General features: G+C 45.6%; 1 protein-coding gene across 2 annotated transcripts in view; it reads left to right on the forward strand.

The window, feature by feature from the left end:
- Nucleotides 1-14,480: 14,480 nt before the first annotated feature.
- Nucleotides 14,481-17,380, forward strand: part of LOC111955725 (rho family-interacting cell polarization regulator 2) — a 107,529-nt gene continuing 104,629 nt past the window's right edge. The window contains exon 1 of one of the 2 annotated variants that reach the window (XM_023976019.2): nt 14,481-14,853. In XM_023976019.2, the coding sequence (XP_023831787.1) occupies nt 14,769-14,853 (85 nt within the window). In that variant the 5' untranslated portion in view covers nt 14,481-14,768. The remainder of the gene's footprint in view (nt 14,854-17,380) is intronic. The other variant, XM_023976022.3, reaches the window with a different exon arrangement.

A 17,380-nucleotide genomic window follows, 5' to 3' on the forward strand; every position in this document is an offset into this window, starting at 1 on the left:
TTTGGGCTGTTGACCAAATTCCTCTTTCTGAGTAGCCTACACACACTGCCGCCCATCCCAATAAGGATGCTTCTGTTGACTCCAAGGAGTCAACCCCCTTAGGCTCGATGGGATATGGGGATACCTTGATGACAGTGGTGAGATGTGTCCAGACGTGTAGCAATCACCCAGCGCTGAAAGAGACACATTAACAGAAGTCTCAGAGGCACTACAGCTACCATAGAGACCATCAGACCCTATAACTGCAGACACAAGCGAAAAAGGCACAGAGTGCCTCAGCTAAAACTGGGCCAGACAGAGCCGGAATGTGACCCTCTGTTGGGACAAAAATGCATGATTCAGAACCGAGTCCAGAACGAGAACCAGAAACTGAATGCGCTGAGCTGGAGTCAAACAACTTTTCTTGTGATTCACCTATGAACCCCAGAGACTGAATATGGGAAACCAGAGTGGCAGTGTGGAGCTCCACCTGCTCCCTTGACTCAGCTATGACCAGCCAATCCAGATAGGCCAATACTCTGATCCCATGGCACCACACTAGTGCCAAAGCTGCCTCTAGGGAGGATGTATAGCACATGAAAATATGCCTCCTTCAGATCTATGGACGTGACCCAATCGCTGGGACGCACCTACTGCAATAGCCGGCAAAGTGTGAGCATTTTGAGCTTGCAACCTTGAAGTGCTTGTTTAAAGTACAGGATGGGATGCAATGTTCCATTGCTCATGGAAACTAAGAAGTACCGGCTGTACCAACCGCGCTGTACTTCTGACATGGGGACCACTGAATAGCCTGCTTTTGAAGGAGAGATGAAAACTCATCTCAAGACAGGCACTAGGACCTCGGGGAGGTTGACCTAATGACGCTACGAAAAGGAGTAGGACGCACAGCAAACTGCCGACCGCACCATCTCATCACCGTCCTCATCACCCATGGTGAAACTGGACAGAGCACACCGTAAAAGCCTTGGTCTCATGCATGTTAACATTAGAAGGCTATTCCCTAAGATTATTTTACTCACTGCTTTAGCACACTCTGCCAGCCCGGATGTCTTAGCCGTGTCTGAATCCTGGCTTAGGAAAACCACCAAAAACCCTGAAATCTCCATCGCTAACTATAACATTTTCCGCCAAGATAGAACTGCCAAAGGGGGCGGTGTTGCAATCTACTGCAAAGATAGCCTGCAGAGTTCTGTCTTACTATCCAGGTCTGTGCCCAAACTATTCGAGCTTCTACTTCTAAAAATTCACCTTTCCAGAAACATGTCTCTCACTGTTGCCGTTTGCTATAGACCATCCTCTGCCCYYAGCTGTGCCCTCGATACCATATGTGAATTGATTGCCACATCTATCGAAGCATCGAATAGCCCCCGTGATATGCAACTTTTCAGGGAAGTTAGGAACAAATATACAGGCAGTATATACAGGCAGTTAGGAAAGCTAAGGCTAGCTTTTTCAAACAGAAATTTGCATCCTGTAGTACTAACTCAAAAAAGTTCTAGGACACTGTAAAGTCCAAGGAGAATACGAGCACCTCCTCCCAGCTGTCCACTGCTCTGAGGCTAGGAAACACTGTCACCACCGATAAATCCACTATAATTGAGAATTTCAATAATCATTTCTCTACGGCTGGCCATGCTTTCCACCTGGCTACTCCTACCCCGGTCAACTGCCCGGCACCCTCCACAGCAACCCGCCAAAGCCCCCACCATTTCTCCTTCACCCAAATCCAGATAGCTGATGTTCTGAAAGAGCTGCAGCTTCTGGACCCCTACAAATCAGCCGGGCTAGACAATCTGGACCCTCTCTTTCTAAAATTATCTGCCAAAATTGTTGCAACCCCTATTACTAGCCTGTTCAACCTTTCTTTCGTATCATCTGAGATTCCCAAAGATTGGAAAGCTGCCGCGGTCATCCCCCTCTTCAAAGGGGGTGACACTCTAGACCCAAACTGCTACAGACCTATATCTATCCTACCCTGTCTTTCTAAGGTCTTCGAAAGCCAAGTTAACAAACAGATTACCGACCATTTCGAATCCCACCGTACCTTCTCCGCTATGCAATCTGGTTTCAGAGCACGCTCAAGGTCCTAAACGACATCATAACCGTCATCGATAAGAGACAATACTGCGCAGCCGTATTCATCGACCTGGCCAAGGCTTTCGACTCTGTCAATCACCACATTCTTATTGGCAGACTCGACAGCCTTGATTTCTCAAATTATTGCCTCGCCTGGTTTACCAACTACTTCTCTGAGAGAGTTCAGTGTGTCAAATCGGAGGGCCTGTTGTCTGGACCTCTGGCAGTCTCTATGGGGGTGCCACAGGGTTCAATCCTCTGGCCGACTCTCTTCTCTGTATATATCAATGATGTTGCTCTTGCTGCTGGTGTTTCTCTGATACCCCTCTACGCAGACGACACCATTCTGTATACTACTGGCCCCTCTTTGGACACTGTGTTAACTAACCTCCAGACGAGCTTCAATGCCATACAACTCTCCTTCCGTGGGCTCCAACTGCTCTTAAACGCAAGTAAAACTAAATGCATGCTATTCCACCAATCACTGCCCGCACCTGCTCGCCCGTCCAGCATCACTACTCTGGACGGCTCTGACTTAATACGTGGACAACTACAAATACCTAGGTGTCTGGTTAGACTGTAAACTCTCCTTCCAGACTCACATTAAGCATCTCCAATCCAAAATTAAATCTAGAATCGGCTTCCTATATCGCAACAAAGCATCCTTCACTCATGCTGCCAAACATACCCTCGTAAAACTGACCATCCTACCAATCCTCGACTTCGGTGATGTCATCTATAAAATAGCCTCCAACACTCTACTCAACACACTGGATGCAGTCTATCACAGTGCCATCCGTTTTGTCACCAAAGACCCATACACTACCCACCATTGCGACCTGTACGCTCTCGTTGGTTGGCCCTCGCTTCATACTCGTCGCCAAACCCACTGGCTACAGGTTATCTACAAGTCTCTGCTAGGTAAAGCCCCGCCTTATCTCAGCTCACTGATCACCATAGCAGCACCCACTCGTAGCACGCGCTCCAGCAGGTATATCTCACTGGTCACCCCCAAAGCCAATTCCTCCTTTGGTCGTCTTTCCTTCCAGTTCTCTGCTGCCAATGACTGGAACGAACTGCAGAAATCTCTGAAGCTGGAAACACTTATCTCCCTCACTAGCTTTAAGCACCAGCTGTCAGAGCAGCTCACGGATTACTGCACCTGTACATAGCCCATCTATAATTTAGCCCAAACAACTACCTCTTCCCCTACTGTATTTATTTATTTTTGCTCCTTTGCACCCCATTATTTCTATTTCTACTTTGCACATTCTTCCACTGTAAATCTACCATTCCAGTGTTTTACTTGCTATATTGTATTTACCTCGCCACCATGGCCTTTTTTTGCCTTTACCTCCCTTATCTCACCTCATTTGCTCACATTGTATATAGACTTATTTTTCTACTGTATTATTGACTGTATGTTTTGTTTATTCCATGTGTAACTCTGTGTTGTTGTATGTGTCGAATTGCTTTGCTTTATCTTGGCCAGGTCGAAGTTGCAAATGAGAACTTGTTCTCAACTAGCCTACCTGGTTAAATAAAGGTGAAATAAAAAACAGAGCACACTGCCTGTCTCCCTACATTATGTCCTGAAGGAGCAGAGCACCACCCTGAGGACGTGGATAAAACATTTTTCTTTGTCATGCTTGTTTTCAGATCCACCAGTCTTTACAACTGTGTGTGTGAACGTGGGGAAGGAACTGTGCATTCTGATACCCGGCCCACACTGGGTTCGGGGACCTCGGCAACCAGTAATTTGCCACTATTGACCGAGCCGCTTGGGAGCACTGTTGCCAGAGTACATGCTTGGGGAGGAGGGCCCCGAGCCAAACATCCTTGTTGGCAAAATTGGCTCATCCGAATACATCCACCTGTCCCTCTCAGAAATCGTGAAAACTGGCGCTGTTTATTCGGAAGCACCATCCTAGGATTAGCCCCCTCATTAGCCTCTGGAGCTAAGTAACTCGCCACTCATTGGCCAAATCTTTAAACAGGGGTAAGCGACGCTTCACCACTGAAGGGACAGGAGGTAAATACCTTCCTCCAAACCTGGAGGAACTCTGCTGCAGGGGAGAAAACGCCATCAAAGGCACATTCCCCACCAATGGTTCATTCTCCCCCTGACAAATACAAAGCTCTGAACACTGCCAGAGGAAACGGAATGAGCCTCACTCAGCTGGGATGACACCCCTATCAACTCAGACCACCAATCTTCCTCACAAAGTCAGTCCAACTACAATGGAAGTTGAACCCAGCTGGAGACCATGGTCACACGAACTGGTTCGAGCCAAGGCCTCCTGAGCGTGTTTCCACCCCGGGCAACAGGACAGCACCACTCGTGACTATCTTTCATTTTCATTGTGAAACCACATGCTCTAGGGCACGGTTAGAGGTTCGAATTCGGCTGGTTAGCATTTTTTTTAACTTACTCTTACCACTGGCCATATTTCTCAAGAAAGGAAGCATTAGCTACACAAGCAAAGCAGAAAGTAGTTAGCTTTTATCAAACGCAAAAAACAGATACCAAGACCCAAAACTCGCAACATCTACGGGGACGAGTACTCTCTCCCCACTAACAGACACCTAAGTCGGAGCCCAATCTCGTAGCCTTCATGTGCTTGAAAAGTTGATAAATTGTGTAACACGTTCATCCTTCAGGTGAGCTGAAGAGCAAAGAGAGGAGGAAATGGATGCAAACACTGGTATTATTATAGCCAAGAAGACGGGGCTTCCGAGAGTGCTTCAGATGAATAGGATTGGTCGTTGACTCCCCATAGTATGTTATACCGGATGATTGACTGAAACGGAACCTCTCACTGAGAGAGAAACTCTAAAAGGGACAATCGGATGGTTTCCATCCACTGTGCTCGGCTGCAATCGGACAAATTCCAGCTCAGCTGACTATGTCTGTCTATCTAAAGCACATTTATGGTAGGTTCTGTAGAAAACAATATGGGTCTTTTTCAGACCGTGAAAAGAGACACTGCAAAGTTGTCATTGGTAGAGACATTTCTGTGAGCACAGTTGTATCACATCCCCATTCCTATGACAGATGAGTAGTCATTGCGGATGTGATTGCTCCTGAGTGGCTCAACTCCTTGGGCCGACACAAGGGAACCCTGTAACACACACACACGCACTAAAGTACACACACACCCACAAACACACACACTGCACCTCATGTGGAATGATGAGCTGCCACTAACAGACTCTGGCCCCAGTAACTCTCTAGTCATTTCAGAGACCGCTGAGGCAGAGGAGGGGTGTAACAGGGGGTAGCTCTGCAACCCTCCATTGCCCAATGTGGTCTCTACCAAGCCCTTAGTTGTGTAGCCATTATTGCGATTGTGGATGTGTATTTTCTTTCATAAACCAGGAATATATATATATAGCATTGCACTATTGCAACCTCCTCTGTGTGTTCAGGCCTATTACCAAACCTATAGTTCTGCCCCACTGCCCTGATTCTGGGAAGTGGACTGTGTTTCTACTTGACCTCTCTACACATGTGCAGCTTGTGGTGTGTGTGTGTGTGTGTGTTTGGGGGTTGTGGTGTTGTGGTGTTGTGTGGGTTGGTTGTGGTGTTGTGTGGGTTGTGGTGTGTGATTCTCTGAACAAAAATTAATATGTAGAGATATTATTGGGAGGTCCTGCACACTCCTCCTCAATCCTCCGCCCTCCTCAATCTACCTCTCTCCACCACCTCTCCTCCTCCACCCTCCTCCTCCCACCCTCTACCTCTCTCCACCACTCTCCTCCTCCACCCTCTACCCTCTCTCCACCACCTCCTCCACCTCCTCCTCAATCTACCTCTCTCCACCACCTCTCCTCCTCCACCTCTACCTCTCTCCACCACCTCTCCCCCTCCTCCTCAATCTACCTCTCCTCCCCCACTCTATCTCTCTCCACCACCTCCCCTCTCTCCTCCTCATCCTCTACCCCCCCCCCCCCCCTCTCGCAGGGTTCACATCCCCTTTCTCTGGCCACCTGTGGCCCTGTAGCCCTATAGAGCATGGGAGAGGAAACTGTGGGGAGCATGGCTTTAACCACAGCCTCACTCCACCCTGCTAGACCGGGCCTACTGAGGATCATCTACATTGTGCATCTTAGAAACAGGAAGAGACCTCCCTCAGCATGTGGTGTTGGGCGGAGTACAGAGTGAGAGTGTGAAATCTGGGTGGGAAATCGCTACCATCTCGACATGATGTTCCTTTTGGTTGAAGTAGTTGTGTCTAGATAAGATATGTGAGTTATAATTTTGGTTCCATAAACTCATATGGTCGTTTCTATATTAAATATAATGCATTCAATGCTTCTACTATGTTTCCAACCCCATACAACAGTAGAATAACACATTATAGCTATAATTAAGCAATAAGGCCAGAGGGGGTGTGGTATATGGCTAAGGGCTCTTCTTAAGCACGACACAACGCAGAGTATCTGGATACAGTCCTTAGACGTGGTATATTGGCCACATACCACAAACCCCCAAGGTGCCTTATTGCTATTATAAACTGGTTACCAATGTACCGGTAATTAGAGCAGTAAAAATAAATGTTTTGTCATACCTGTGGTATACGGTCTGATATACCACGGCTGTCAGCCAATCAACATTCAGGGCTCGAACAACCCAGTTTATAAAACATCTTATATTGTCACCTCTGTTTAACTTCTCGGCACCTTTTTGTTTGTGGGTGTTCCACTTTAATTAGGGATCATGAAAATGGTTGTAAACAGTAGCAGAAGTCAAACTGAGAGCTGCTGGGTGTGGCTCACTGTGGTTAACTGGTTCCCTGATTCTCTCTGTTATCTCTCCCCTGCAGGAGGAGGTATCAACAGACACACATTGGTGACACGAGCACCTGCCCTGCGCTGCCCTGCCCTTACAGATGGCATCTATAGCAGCTGCACTCCTGCCATTGTCGGATCCTTTGCTCTCTGTTAGACATTAGAGCACAGTGAGAGATGCTGTAGCCTAGTGTAGGAAAATACTGTATACAGTAAAACACAGCAGACAGGACCAGATTAGTGTAGGAGAATACTATATACAGTAAAACACAGCAGACCGGACCAGATTAAAGACAGTGAGAGATGCTGTAGTGTAGGAGAATACCGTATACAGTAAAACACAACAGACCGGACCAGATTAATGACACAGAGATGCTGTAGTGTAGGAGAATACTATATACAGTAAAACACACCAGACCAGATTAGTGTAGTAAAATACTATATACAGTAAAACACACCAGACCGGACCAGATTAAAGACAGTGAGAGATGCTGTAGCCTAGTGTAGGAGAATACTGTATGCAGTAAAATGCATCAGACAGGACCCTCCTCTTGGATAATATTTTGTGTATCAGAGGGGACTGACATTGATGAAAGAGACAACGTTAAGGTGTAGGATTAGAATTATACAAATGTTGTAGAATGTGCGACACACTGTCGTATCACTATGTGAGGTCAAAGTTCATTTGTATTGCATGCTCAAACACACCTTCCGTATGTCCAACCGTATGCCTATTACCCAAAATCCTTTATTAAAAGGGGGGTACTTCCAACAACTGGTTGACTGGCTTGGTATTGTCTCATGCCCTTGCTCCTTCTCTCCATAGCCAAATAGATCCCACCCTTAGCCATGATTCATTTGTGGAGGTTTGGTGCTGATGTGGTTGGATTATATGGGGGGATCCTCTCGCATTGCAGCTGCAGAGAGAGAAGAGGGTGGGGGTAGACCTATAGCGGCATGGCAAATACTTTACCAGACCCCATAAAGCCTGGATGAATCAGATTCAACCCCCTCCCCAACTCGCCACTGCCCACCAATCCAACGCCAGATCGGCTTTACCACTTTACCACGCAATGCCCTTATTATCGTTGCCGTGGCAACCTGGCACCCACTTCTCAATTATCTGTCATTGTCCTGCTGCCCCTAAGAGAAAGAGAGAGAACACAGAGAGAGAGAGAGAGAGAGGCTTGGTGTGTTGATAGAGCGGCCAGGATTGAAGGATGAGAGGAGATGGGTAGGTGGGATAGGTTCAACTACAGAATCTTGATTTGATTATACTGTTGCAGAACTTTCCTGCAATGGTAAACTTGTAYTGTATTTGAGGTTTAAAAAGGCTTCTGAAGTTTGCATTTTCCACTTGGACATTTCAGACTTGATTTTCCCTTATGAAATGTTTTATCAACCCTTACAAAATGTTTAATTAATTATAATCCACATACTATTTCACATTTGCTGTTGCTGCAGAATTATTTTCCTGCTGTAGCGAACTGGCTTATATTAAATTTGCAAAATTCCCAATCTGGCCCTCAAACAATCAGTCACCTAATAATCCCCAGTTTACAATTGGCTCATTCATCCCCCTCCTCTCCCCTGTAACTATTCCCCAGGTCGTTGCTGTAAATGAGAATGTGTTCTCAGTGAACTTACCTGGTAAAATAACGGATAAATAAATAAAGATAAAAAGATCCTACATCTGCAGGTTTAACCCGGAAGGCAATGTTGCCAGTCTCTGACTGCCCTCTCTCTTCCAGTTCACCTTTCATGGTTAGCCTACTTCTCCAGGGTGGAAAGGAAAGCAGTTGAGATGGATGAAGGATCTGTGCAATAAAGTTGTTATATTTGCACTCTGCTCAAGCTTTCTCATTTCACTTTCCCTCTACTTGATATCTCAATGTGGTATGTGCCTGCAGTGAATACAGTGTTGCACATTCTTGCGCAATGTTGTTTTAGGGCCTAGATCTCATAAAGAGAGAGAGAGCTAACCATCAGTGATCTGAATTAGCTTTCCTGGTGCTAGCGCCCGCCCTTGCTAATAAGCTGCATTTCAACACACAGTGACACACTGAACCTTATTGTCACATTGTTAAGGACATATTGCAGAATGTAGGATGCTGAAAAGTCCTATTCAGCAGTCTGAATTACTAATCATTTGTGTCTTTTTAATATGGCACTGAGAGCCATTGTTTAACCCATTCAAAAAAAAGGTCCATTGTACAGCAGAGTGGGTCCCGGTCCGGGGATGATTGTTCACTGCAATTGTGCCTCCGTGTTTGCCGGTTTATACTACTGTGTGTGAGTATGTGTGTGGTGTGTGAGTGCGTGTGCATACGAGCATGTGTGTTTGTGTTTCTGGAGGCGGGGGTTTTCTCTGTGCTGTTGAAGACAATGTATCCAGTCATTGACATTCACAGGCAGAGCAGATACAGGACAAACCAACATTACTCTAGTTTGTTTTTACTGAAGCCTACAGCTAACTACAGCCTCTATCTGAAACCAGCTAATTGTTACTGTCAAATACATGACAACTGCTTATTTTCAAAGGCCTCGATCTAGACTATGGTACAGTATACAGTTATCTCTGTCTGCTCATGATGATACACTTCTACCCCTGAGTCTGTAATGTACGTCATCATTTGCACAGAAATCATAAATCATTATACAGGAACAAAATACAGTGTGTGTGATATTACAGTGAACAGATGGGGGTGGGATGGATAGGGAAGAGCAGGCTTATTTATGAGAGAGAGTGTGTGCGTGCTTGTGTGTGTTGTCTGCGTGACTAATGGGTCTCATAATCATCACGTCTGAGGCTCAGGGATAAGGGGAGAGCTGTAACGTTGTATCCATGTTGTCTCCATGTTGTCTCCATGGTGTCTGAATCACCACCACCAATGGCTTCCATTTCATCACCCTCCCTCTCAGTCACTCCTAGGCACTCTTGGCAGAGTTGCTAAACTTTACAAATATAGTCGTGTAAATTCTTCTTCTTCAAAATCACACCAAGACCACTTATTTTTGTTAGTTGTTTTGGATAAATCTGAGATATGAACCTGAGGCAACTATCTCTGCGGCTTAGTCATCAGAGTGCAGACTGGGATGTGTAGGCCTATTTCCTTCTCTCTCTCTCGTTCTCTCTCGCTCTCTRGTCGGTCCCCTTGGAGCTGTTCTGTGCTGCCTGGCCCTGCAGTAAACAGTGTGGTAAACAGGTTTAATCTAATAGACTGGTTCTTCAGGCTGCTGCATCACAGCTCCTGTTTCCTCCTGCTTCTTTATAAGTCATGGCTGCAGGGCAGTCAGAGATCACCTGTACCTCCTATGTCCTGTTCATGTCCTGTGGCTCAGGCCAGGCCAAGGGGCCAGTCCCCTACTGATATGAAACTGCACACAGACTTCAACATACGCACACACCCACACACTCTCTCTCCCTCTCTCATTCCCCATCTCTCCCTCTCTCATTCCCCATCTCTCCCTCTCTCATTCCCCCTCTCTCCCCCCCTCTCATCATTCATGGTTTGACAAGTCAATCCTATGACTCTTTTGCCAAATTAGTGCAATTATTTGGTGCATCTGTTTCTGGTCTCTTATTTGGAACGTGTTTTACTTCCCAATACAGTAGCTGTTATAATAGCTTTTCTACGTGCTCTGCTTGTCTGTACTGGCCTCTCTGAGAGTGACTTCGTCGTCAGCTCTGTTCCCTCTCTGATAATGAGTTTGTCGTCAGCTCTGTTCCCTCTCTGATAATGAGTTTGTCGTCTAGCTCTGTTGCCTCTCTGATAATGAGTTTGGTCGTCAGCTCTGTTCCCTCTCTGATATATGAGTTTGTCGCAGCTCTGTTCCTTCTCTGAGAGTGACTTCGTCGTCAGCTCTGTTCCCTCTCTGATAATGAGTTGTCGTCAGCTCTTGTTCCCTCTCTGATAATGAGTTTGTCGTCAGCTCTGTTCCCTCTCTGAGAGTGACTTCGTCGTCAGCTTCTGTTCCCTCTCTGATAATGAGTTTGTCGTCAGCTCTGTTCCCTCTCTGATAATGAGTTTTTGTCGTCAGCTCTGTTCCCTCTTGATAATGAGTTTGTCGTCAGCTCTGTCCTCCTCTGATAATGAGTTTTGTCGTCAGCTCTGTCCCTCTCTGATAATGAGTTTGTCGTCAGCTCTGTTCCCTCTCTGATAATGAGTTTGTTGTCAGCTCTGTTCCCTCTCTGATAATGAGTTTGTCGTCAAGTACATTCCAGGGAGGTGCGCAAACTCCGCCTAGATAAGAGTTTGTGTGAGTTTTTAAAGGTACAGCACAACTCCGCCTAGATTAGAGTTTGTGAGTTTAAAGTAACAGCACAACTCGCCTAGATTAGAGTTTGTGAGTTTAAAAGGTAAGCACGCAACTCCCCTAGATTAGAGTTTGTGAGTTAAAGGTACAGCCCAACTCCTCCTAGATTAGAGTTTGTGAGTTTAAAGGTACAGCACAACTCGCCTAGATTAGAGTTTGTGAGTTTAAAGGTACAGCACAACTACTCCTAGATTAGAGTTTGTGAGTTTAAAGGTACAGCACAACTCCTCCTGGATTAGAGTTGGAGAGCGTAATATTTCTGTTTAATTAGTCATATTTTTTGGTACTTTTCCCCCTTTTTCTCCCCAATTGTTAGTTATAGTCTTGTCCCATCGCTGCAATTCCCCTAAAGACTCGGGAGAGGCGAAGGTCGAGAGCCATGCATCCTCCGAAACACGACCCTGCCAAGCCGCACTGCTTCTTGACACATGGCTCGCTTAACCCGGAAGCCAGTCAAACCAATGTGTCGAAGAAAACATCATCCAGCTGGCGACCGAAGTCAGCTTGCAGGCGCCCAGCCTGCCACAAGGAGTCGCTTGAGCGCAATGGGACAAGGAAATCCAGGCCGGACAAACCCTCCCCTAACCCGTATGACGCTGGGCCTATTGTGTGCTTCCTCATGGGTCTCCCGGTCACGGCCGGTTGTGACACAGCCTGGAATCAAATCCACGTCTCTAGTGATGCCTCGAGTACTGTGATGCAGTTCCTTAGACTGCTGCACCACTTGGGAGACCCTGGAGAACGTAAAGTTGTAGCAAAACTCCTCCTAGATTAGAGTTGAAGAACGTAAAGTTGTAGCAAAACTCCTCCTAGATTAGAGTTGAAGAACATAAAGTTGCAGCAAAACTCCTCCTAGATTAGAGTTGAAGAACATAAAGTTGCAGCAAAACTCCTCCTAGATTAGAGCTGGAGTTGGAGAGCATACCCACCCTTTTTTTACACTGCTGCTACTCGCTGTTTATTATCTATGCAAAGTCACTTTACCCCTACCAACATGTACATACAGTGCATTCGGAAAGTATTCAGACACCTTGACTTTTTCCACATTTTGTAAAAAATGTAGCAAATGTATTCAAACAAAAAAACGGAAATAACTTATTTACATAAGTATTCAGACCCTTTGCTATGAGACTCGAAATTGAGCTCAGGTGCATCCTTTTTCCATTGATCATCCTTGAGATGTTTCTACAACTTTATTGGAGTCCGCTGGTGGTATATTCAATTGACTGGACATGATTTAGAAAGGCACACACCTGTCTATATAAGGTCCCACAGTTGACAGTGAATGTCAGAGCAAAAACCAAGCCATGAGGTCGAAGGAATTGTAGAGCTCAGAGACAGGATTGTGTCGAGGCACAGATCTGGGGAAGGGTACCAAAAATTGTCTGCAGCATTGAAGGTCCCCAAGAACACAGTGGCTTCCATCATTCTTAAATGGAAGTTCGGAACCACCAACTCCTCCTAGAGCTGGCCACCCAGCAAAACTTAGCAATGGGGGGAGAAGGGCCTTGGTCAGGGAGGTGACCAAGAACCTGATGGTCACTCTGACAGAGCTCCAGAGTTCCTGTGTGATGGGAGAACCTTCCAGAAGGASAACCATCTCTGCAGCACTACACCAATCAGGCCTTTATGGTAGAGTGGCCAGACGGAAGCCTCTCACCTCAGTAAAAGGCACATGACAGCCCGCATGTAGTTTGCCAAAAGGCACCTTAAAGGACAATATTCTCTGGTCTGATGAAACCAAGATTGAACTCTTTGGCCTGAATGCCAAGCGCCACGCCTGGAGGAAACCTGGCACCATCCCTACTGTGAAGCATGGTGGTGGAAGCATCATGCTGTGGGGGTGTTTTTCAGCGGAAGGGACTTGGAAACCAGTCAGGATAGAGGGAAAGATGAATGGAGCAAAGTGCAGAGAGATCCTTGATGAAAACCTGCTCCAGAGTGCTCAGGACCTCAGACTGGGGCGAAGTTTCACCTTCCAACAGGACAACGACCATAAGCACACAGCCAAGACAATGCAGGAGTGGCTTCGGGACAAGTCTCTGAATGTTCTTGAGTGGCCCAGCCAGAGCCGGGACTTGAACCCGATCTAACATCTCTGGAGAGACCTGAAAATAGCTGTGCAGCGACTCTCCCCATCCAACCTGACAGAGCTTGAGAGGATCTGCAGAGAAGAATGGGAGAAACTCCCCAAATACAGGTGTGCCAAGCTAGTGTAATATCCAAGAAAACTTGGGGCTGTAATCGCTGCCAAAGGTGCTTCAACAAAGTACTGAGTAAAGTGTCTGAATACTTATGTAAATGTGCTATAATTTTTTTTCTACAAACAATATTCAAAAAAATGTAATCAACAGTTTTTGCTTTGTTATTATGGGGTATTGTGTGTAAATTGAAGAGGGGGGGAAATTATTTTTTTATAAATTTTTGTATAAGGCCATAATGTTCCAAAATGTGGAAAAAGTCAAGGGGTCTGAAGAAGAACAGGAAGAGGAGTATGAGGAAGAGACTGTGTGTTCCAGTTAACCCATTCCCTTATGGAGAGGAGGGTCACAAGTATATGCCTCCCAAGCAGGAAGCAGCCATTCCAAGGAAACTGGAATAGTGGACAGGAATGCTGACTACTATAGTAAAACCCAGCACACACAATAATGTATCAACAATACTAGTTTATGGACACTGTGTGGGTCTACTAATTTTACTTCTTGACCCTGAGTTTGAGAATGTTAAAGTAGACTTTTTACGTAGGCCACTGTTTAGGCCTAGATCTGTGTCGCTGCTGCAGTGCATACTGTACAACCTTAGGTAATCACAGCACAGTATCTGTTGATTTGAATATGCATGTTGGAAGTATAATAACATTGCCAGCAGCCACCGCCGCTCGCCCACATCTCTGTGGCCCCTTTAGATGATGAGGGCCAAGTGAAGAAGTAAAGTTAGCAATCCCATTATCACCTCCGGTGAGCCGTGAGGCAATGACAAGCCGAGACAGACACACACGCACGCAAACGCACACACTAGAGGCAGAGGGACCTAGCACCTCATGTCCCCGCTGTCCCAAAATAAAGCAGCTAATTATGCCAGCTAATCAGCAGCCACTTGGGCTGACTCACTGAACAGTGCTCCTGCATGTCCGCCCATACACACACACAAGTGTACTTGAACTCCAACACTCTCTCTCTCGGTTTCACAAAGGAAATTATGAAATCATTTGTGTTGATGAAACTTGGTTGTGGTAGTCGTGAGGGCTTCCCACACACACTCTCTCACACACTCCCCTCCGTCCGTCAGTCTCCACACACACTCCCGTCCATCCATCCCCACACACACACTCGCCCTGGTGCAGTGTGTGAGTGATCAGTCAGAAGAAGAGCAGCTCTCAGTCATTGTCTGCCTGCCTGGCTTCTCTGCTCAGGCTGGATCTGATTCCTGACAGGGAGCGGCCAGCCATCGCCCGGAGCAGGAAGAAGAGGCCACACAACGCTGATTCAATTTTACACTGGAGTCACCCAGAAACAAACCAACCGATCCTTAACCACCCAGAGAAGAAAAATAGAAGGAAAAAAAAGACGAGGGGAAAAGAAGTGATGGCTTTTGCCGACATTGGAGAGGACCAGGATGACCTAAATGAAGTGATGCGTGAGGAGATGGAGGACGTCTTCATCTATGATGGTAGGATGGATGAATGGGTGGGTCGATGGGTGGGTGGGTTGTGCTACATGGGGTCAATGTAAGAGGGTGGGGGAGGAATCATGAAGGAAACAGGTGGAGGGGCATTGGGACTATGGCTGGGTGGGCACTGTACCTTCTATGATGGATGGGTGGATGGGTGGATGGGTGCTCCTGGTGCTTCATGGAGTCAACACACTGGACTGTAAGGGGTTGAGACTGGCACCATGAAGGGGACAGGCGGAGGGGCATTGGGGCCATGGCTGGGTGGGCAGGGCACACACTGACGTAGATGTGGTGACTGACACTAAAGATCTGTGTAGTGTGGAAGAAAGAGGTTCAGTTCAGTGTGTCTTTGGGCTGAGGTGACTGTGACAACGTTTTGTTGGATGGTTTCATGCCTGCATGATCATATTGTGAATAACCAGTAAATGAAAATTACATTTTTTAAGGTTACATAGAGGTTAAAATGTATTGGTTTTGCATAATTCCCTTTCTGCAGCGTCTCTATGCTGCTTGTTTTTTTAGTAGGCAGCAGAGAGAGCCTCAGTCTGCTTGTTTTTTTAGTAGGCAGCAGAGAGAGCCTCAGTCTGCTTGTTTTTTTAGTAGGCAGCAGAGAGAGCCTCAGTGTCTACTTGTTTTTTTAGTAGGCAGCAGAGAGAGCCTCAGTCTGCTTGTTTTTTTAGTAGGCAGCAGAGAGAGCCTCAGTCTGCTTGTTTCTTTAGTAGGCAGCAGAGAGAGCCTCAGAGTCTTGTGTGGGTGTTCTTGTATAACTCACACATGTTTAAACCAAACATTATGTACCACAAGAGAGTATTTTAACTGGTAATTTATTTTACTGTCTTGTTTTTATAAAAACCCAATATAATCATAACATGCATTGAATTTGACTTTCCACTATGATGGTAGGAGAATTGAATTATAAAGTGAATAGGTTTTTGGATGTCCAGGGAGAGTAAAACAGCTGGTGAAATCATTTTCTCTTGCTTAAGTCTTCCATCCACTTTATAGGAACCATTCCACTTCAGCTATCGAAAACTCAGATGCAAACTAGTTTACCATTACAATGTTTATTATGGTAATATATAAAAAGGACATTATAATAGTCAGTTCAGTTGCAATAGTATTTTTAGAAGCATACATACAATCCATTATAAACAATTTGCAGGGTACTCGTACTCGATTCATATTTGTGCATTATGTCAGTTCTTTCATGTATGATAATGTCTAGATTGGTTGAACCACTTTACACAAAATGAAACGAGTCAATGGTAATTTACCTTCTTTCCTTGTGAGCAAAAACACAGCCAGGAGGTAGAAACACACACATACACACATGCGCAAACACGCATACACACACATGCATTCAGGAGGTAGACTCAGAGTAGACTCTTCCACATTTCATTCTGCAACAGAGCATCCAATCAGAGAGATGCATTTATTCTTGGCTCTCCTCTATTGAAGGTTTCAGTATAGATCGCTTACCGTTTCAATTTAATTGGCTCTTTGGATTTAGGTTCAGAGCTATATATATGGTAGTATTTTCAATGCGAATAATATTCAAAGATTTTATTCACTTTGCTCTAAATGCAAATTGTATGTGAGAGACTATATTCACAACATAAATKACCATCTTGTCTCCAGGTAGCCTAGTGGTTAGAGCGTTGGGCCAGTAACCGAAAGCTTGCTATATCAAATCCCCGAGCTGACAAGGTAAAAATCTGTCATTCTGCTCCTGAGCAAGGCACTGTTCCCCGAGCACCGACGACGTGGATGTCGATTAAGGCAGCCCCCCGCACCTCTCTGATTCAGAGGGGTTGGGTTAAATGTGGAAGACTMATTTCAGTTGAATGCATTCAGTTGTACAACTGACTAGGTATCCCCCTTTCCCATTCTGTAATGATACAGTTACTTCCAGGGGTAATGACCATCTTGTTCCCACCATAATGCAACAGTATACTTACTACCAGAGGTATTGTCCTGTTCTGTCTTATGGGAGAGGGAGAAGGATGGTGAGAGGGAGAGGACAGGGGAGCCTTACAATACAGGAGTGCTCTTACCCCTCTGTGTAAACGAATAATGGATTTATTTGACTCGTCATGCCTAGGCTGCCATAGAGTAAATGATGACTAAGGCGGCACTTTTCCATGCAGTGGTGAGTATGGCAGCAGAACTGTCAGAGTTCTGTACTACTATAGAGGGATAAATACATGAACAGTGGCTCAGAGCTCCCTCTCTCTTTCACTTCTCACTTTCTCTCTCTTTTTCTTTCTCGTTCTCGTTCTCTTTCTCTCTCTCTCTCACTCACAGTTTCTCTTGAATTAAAACCCCCTGAACAAACCTGAAAGACGTGCTCCTAAATCAATATTCTATTTCATCAGAGATACAATACAGCTTAACTTTAAAATACAGCTTTACTTTAGAATAAAGCTAAACTTTACAATACAGCTTACAACACAGCTCAACTTTACAATACAGCTTACAACACAGCTCAACTTTACAATACAGCTTACAACACAGCTCAACTTTA

This window comes from Salvelinus sp. IW2-2015, linkage group LG31 (assembly GCF_002910315.2).
Source record: "Salvelinus sp. IW2-2015 linkage group LG31, ASM291031v2, whole genome shotgun sequence".
In the NCBI taxonomy this organism is placed as follows: domain Eukaryota; kingdom Metazoa; phylum Chordata; class Actinopteri; order Salmoniformes; family Salmonidae; genus Salvelinus; species Salvelinus sp. IW2-2015.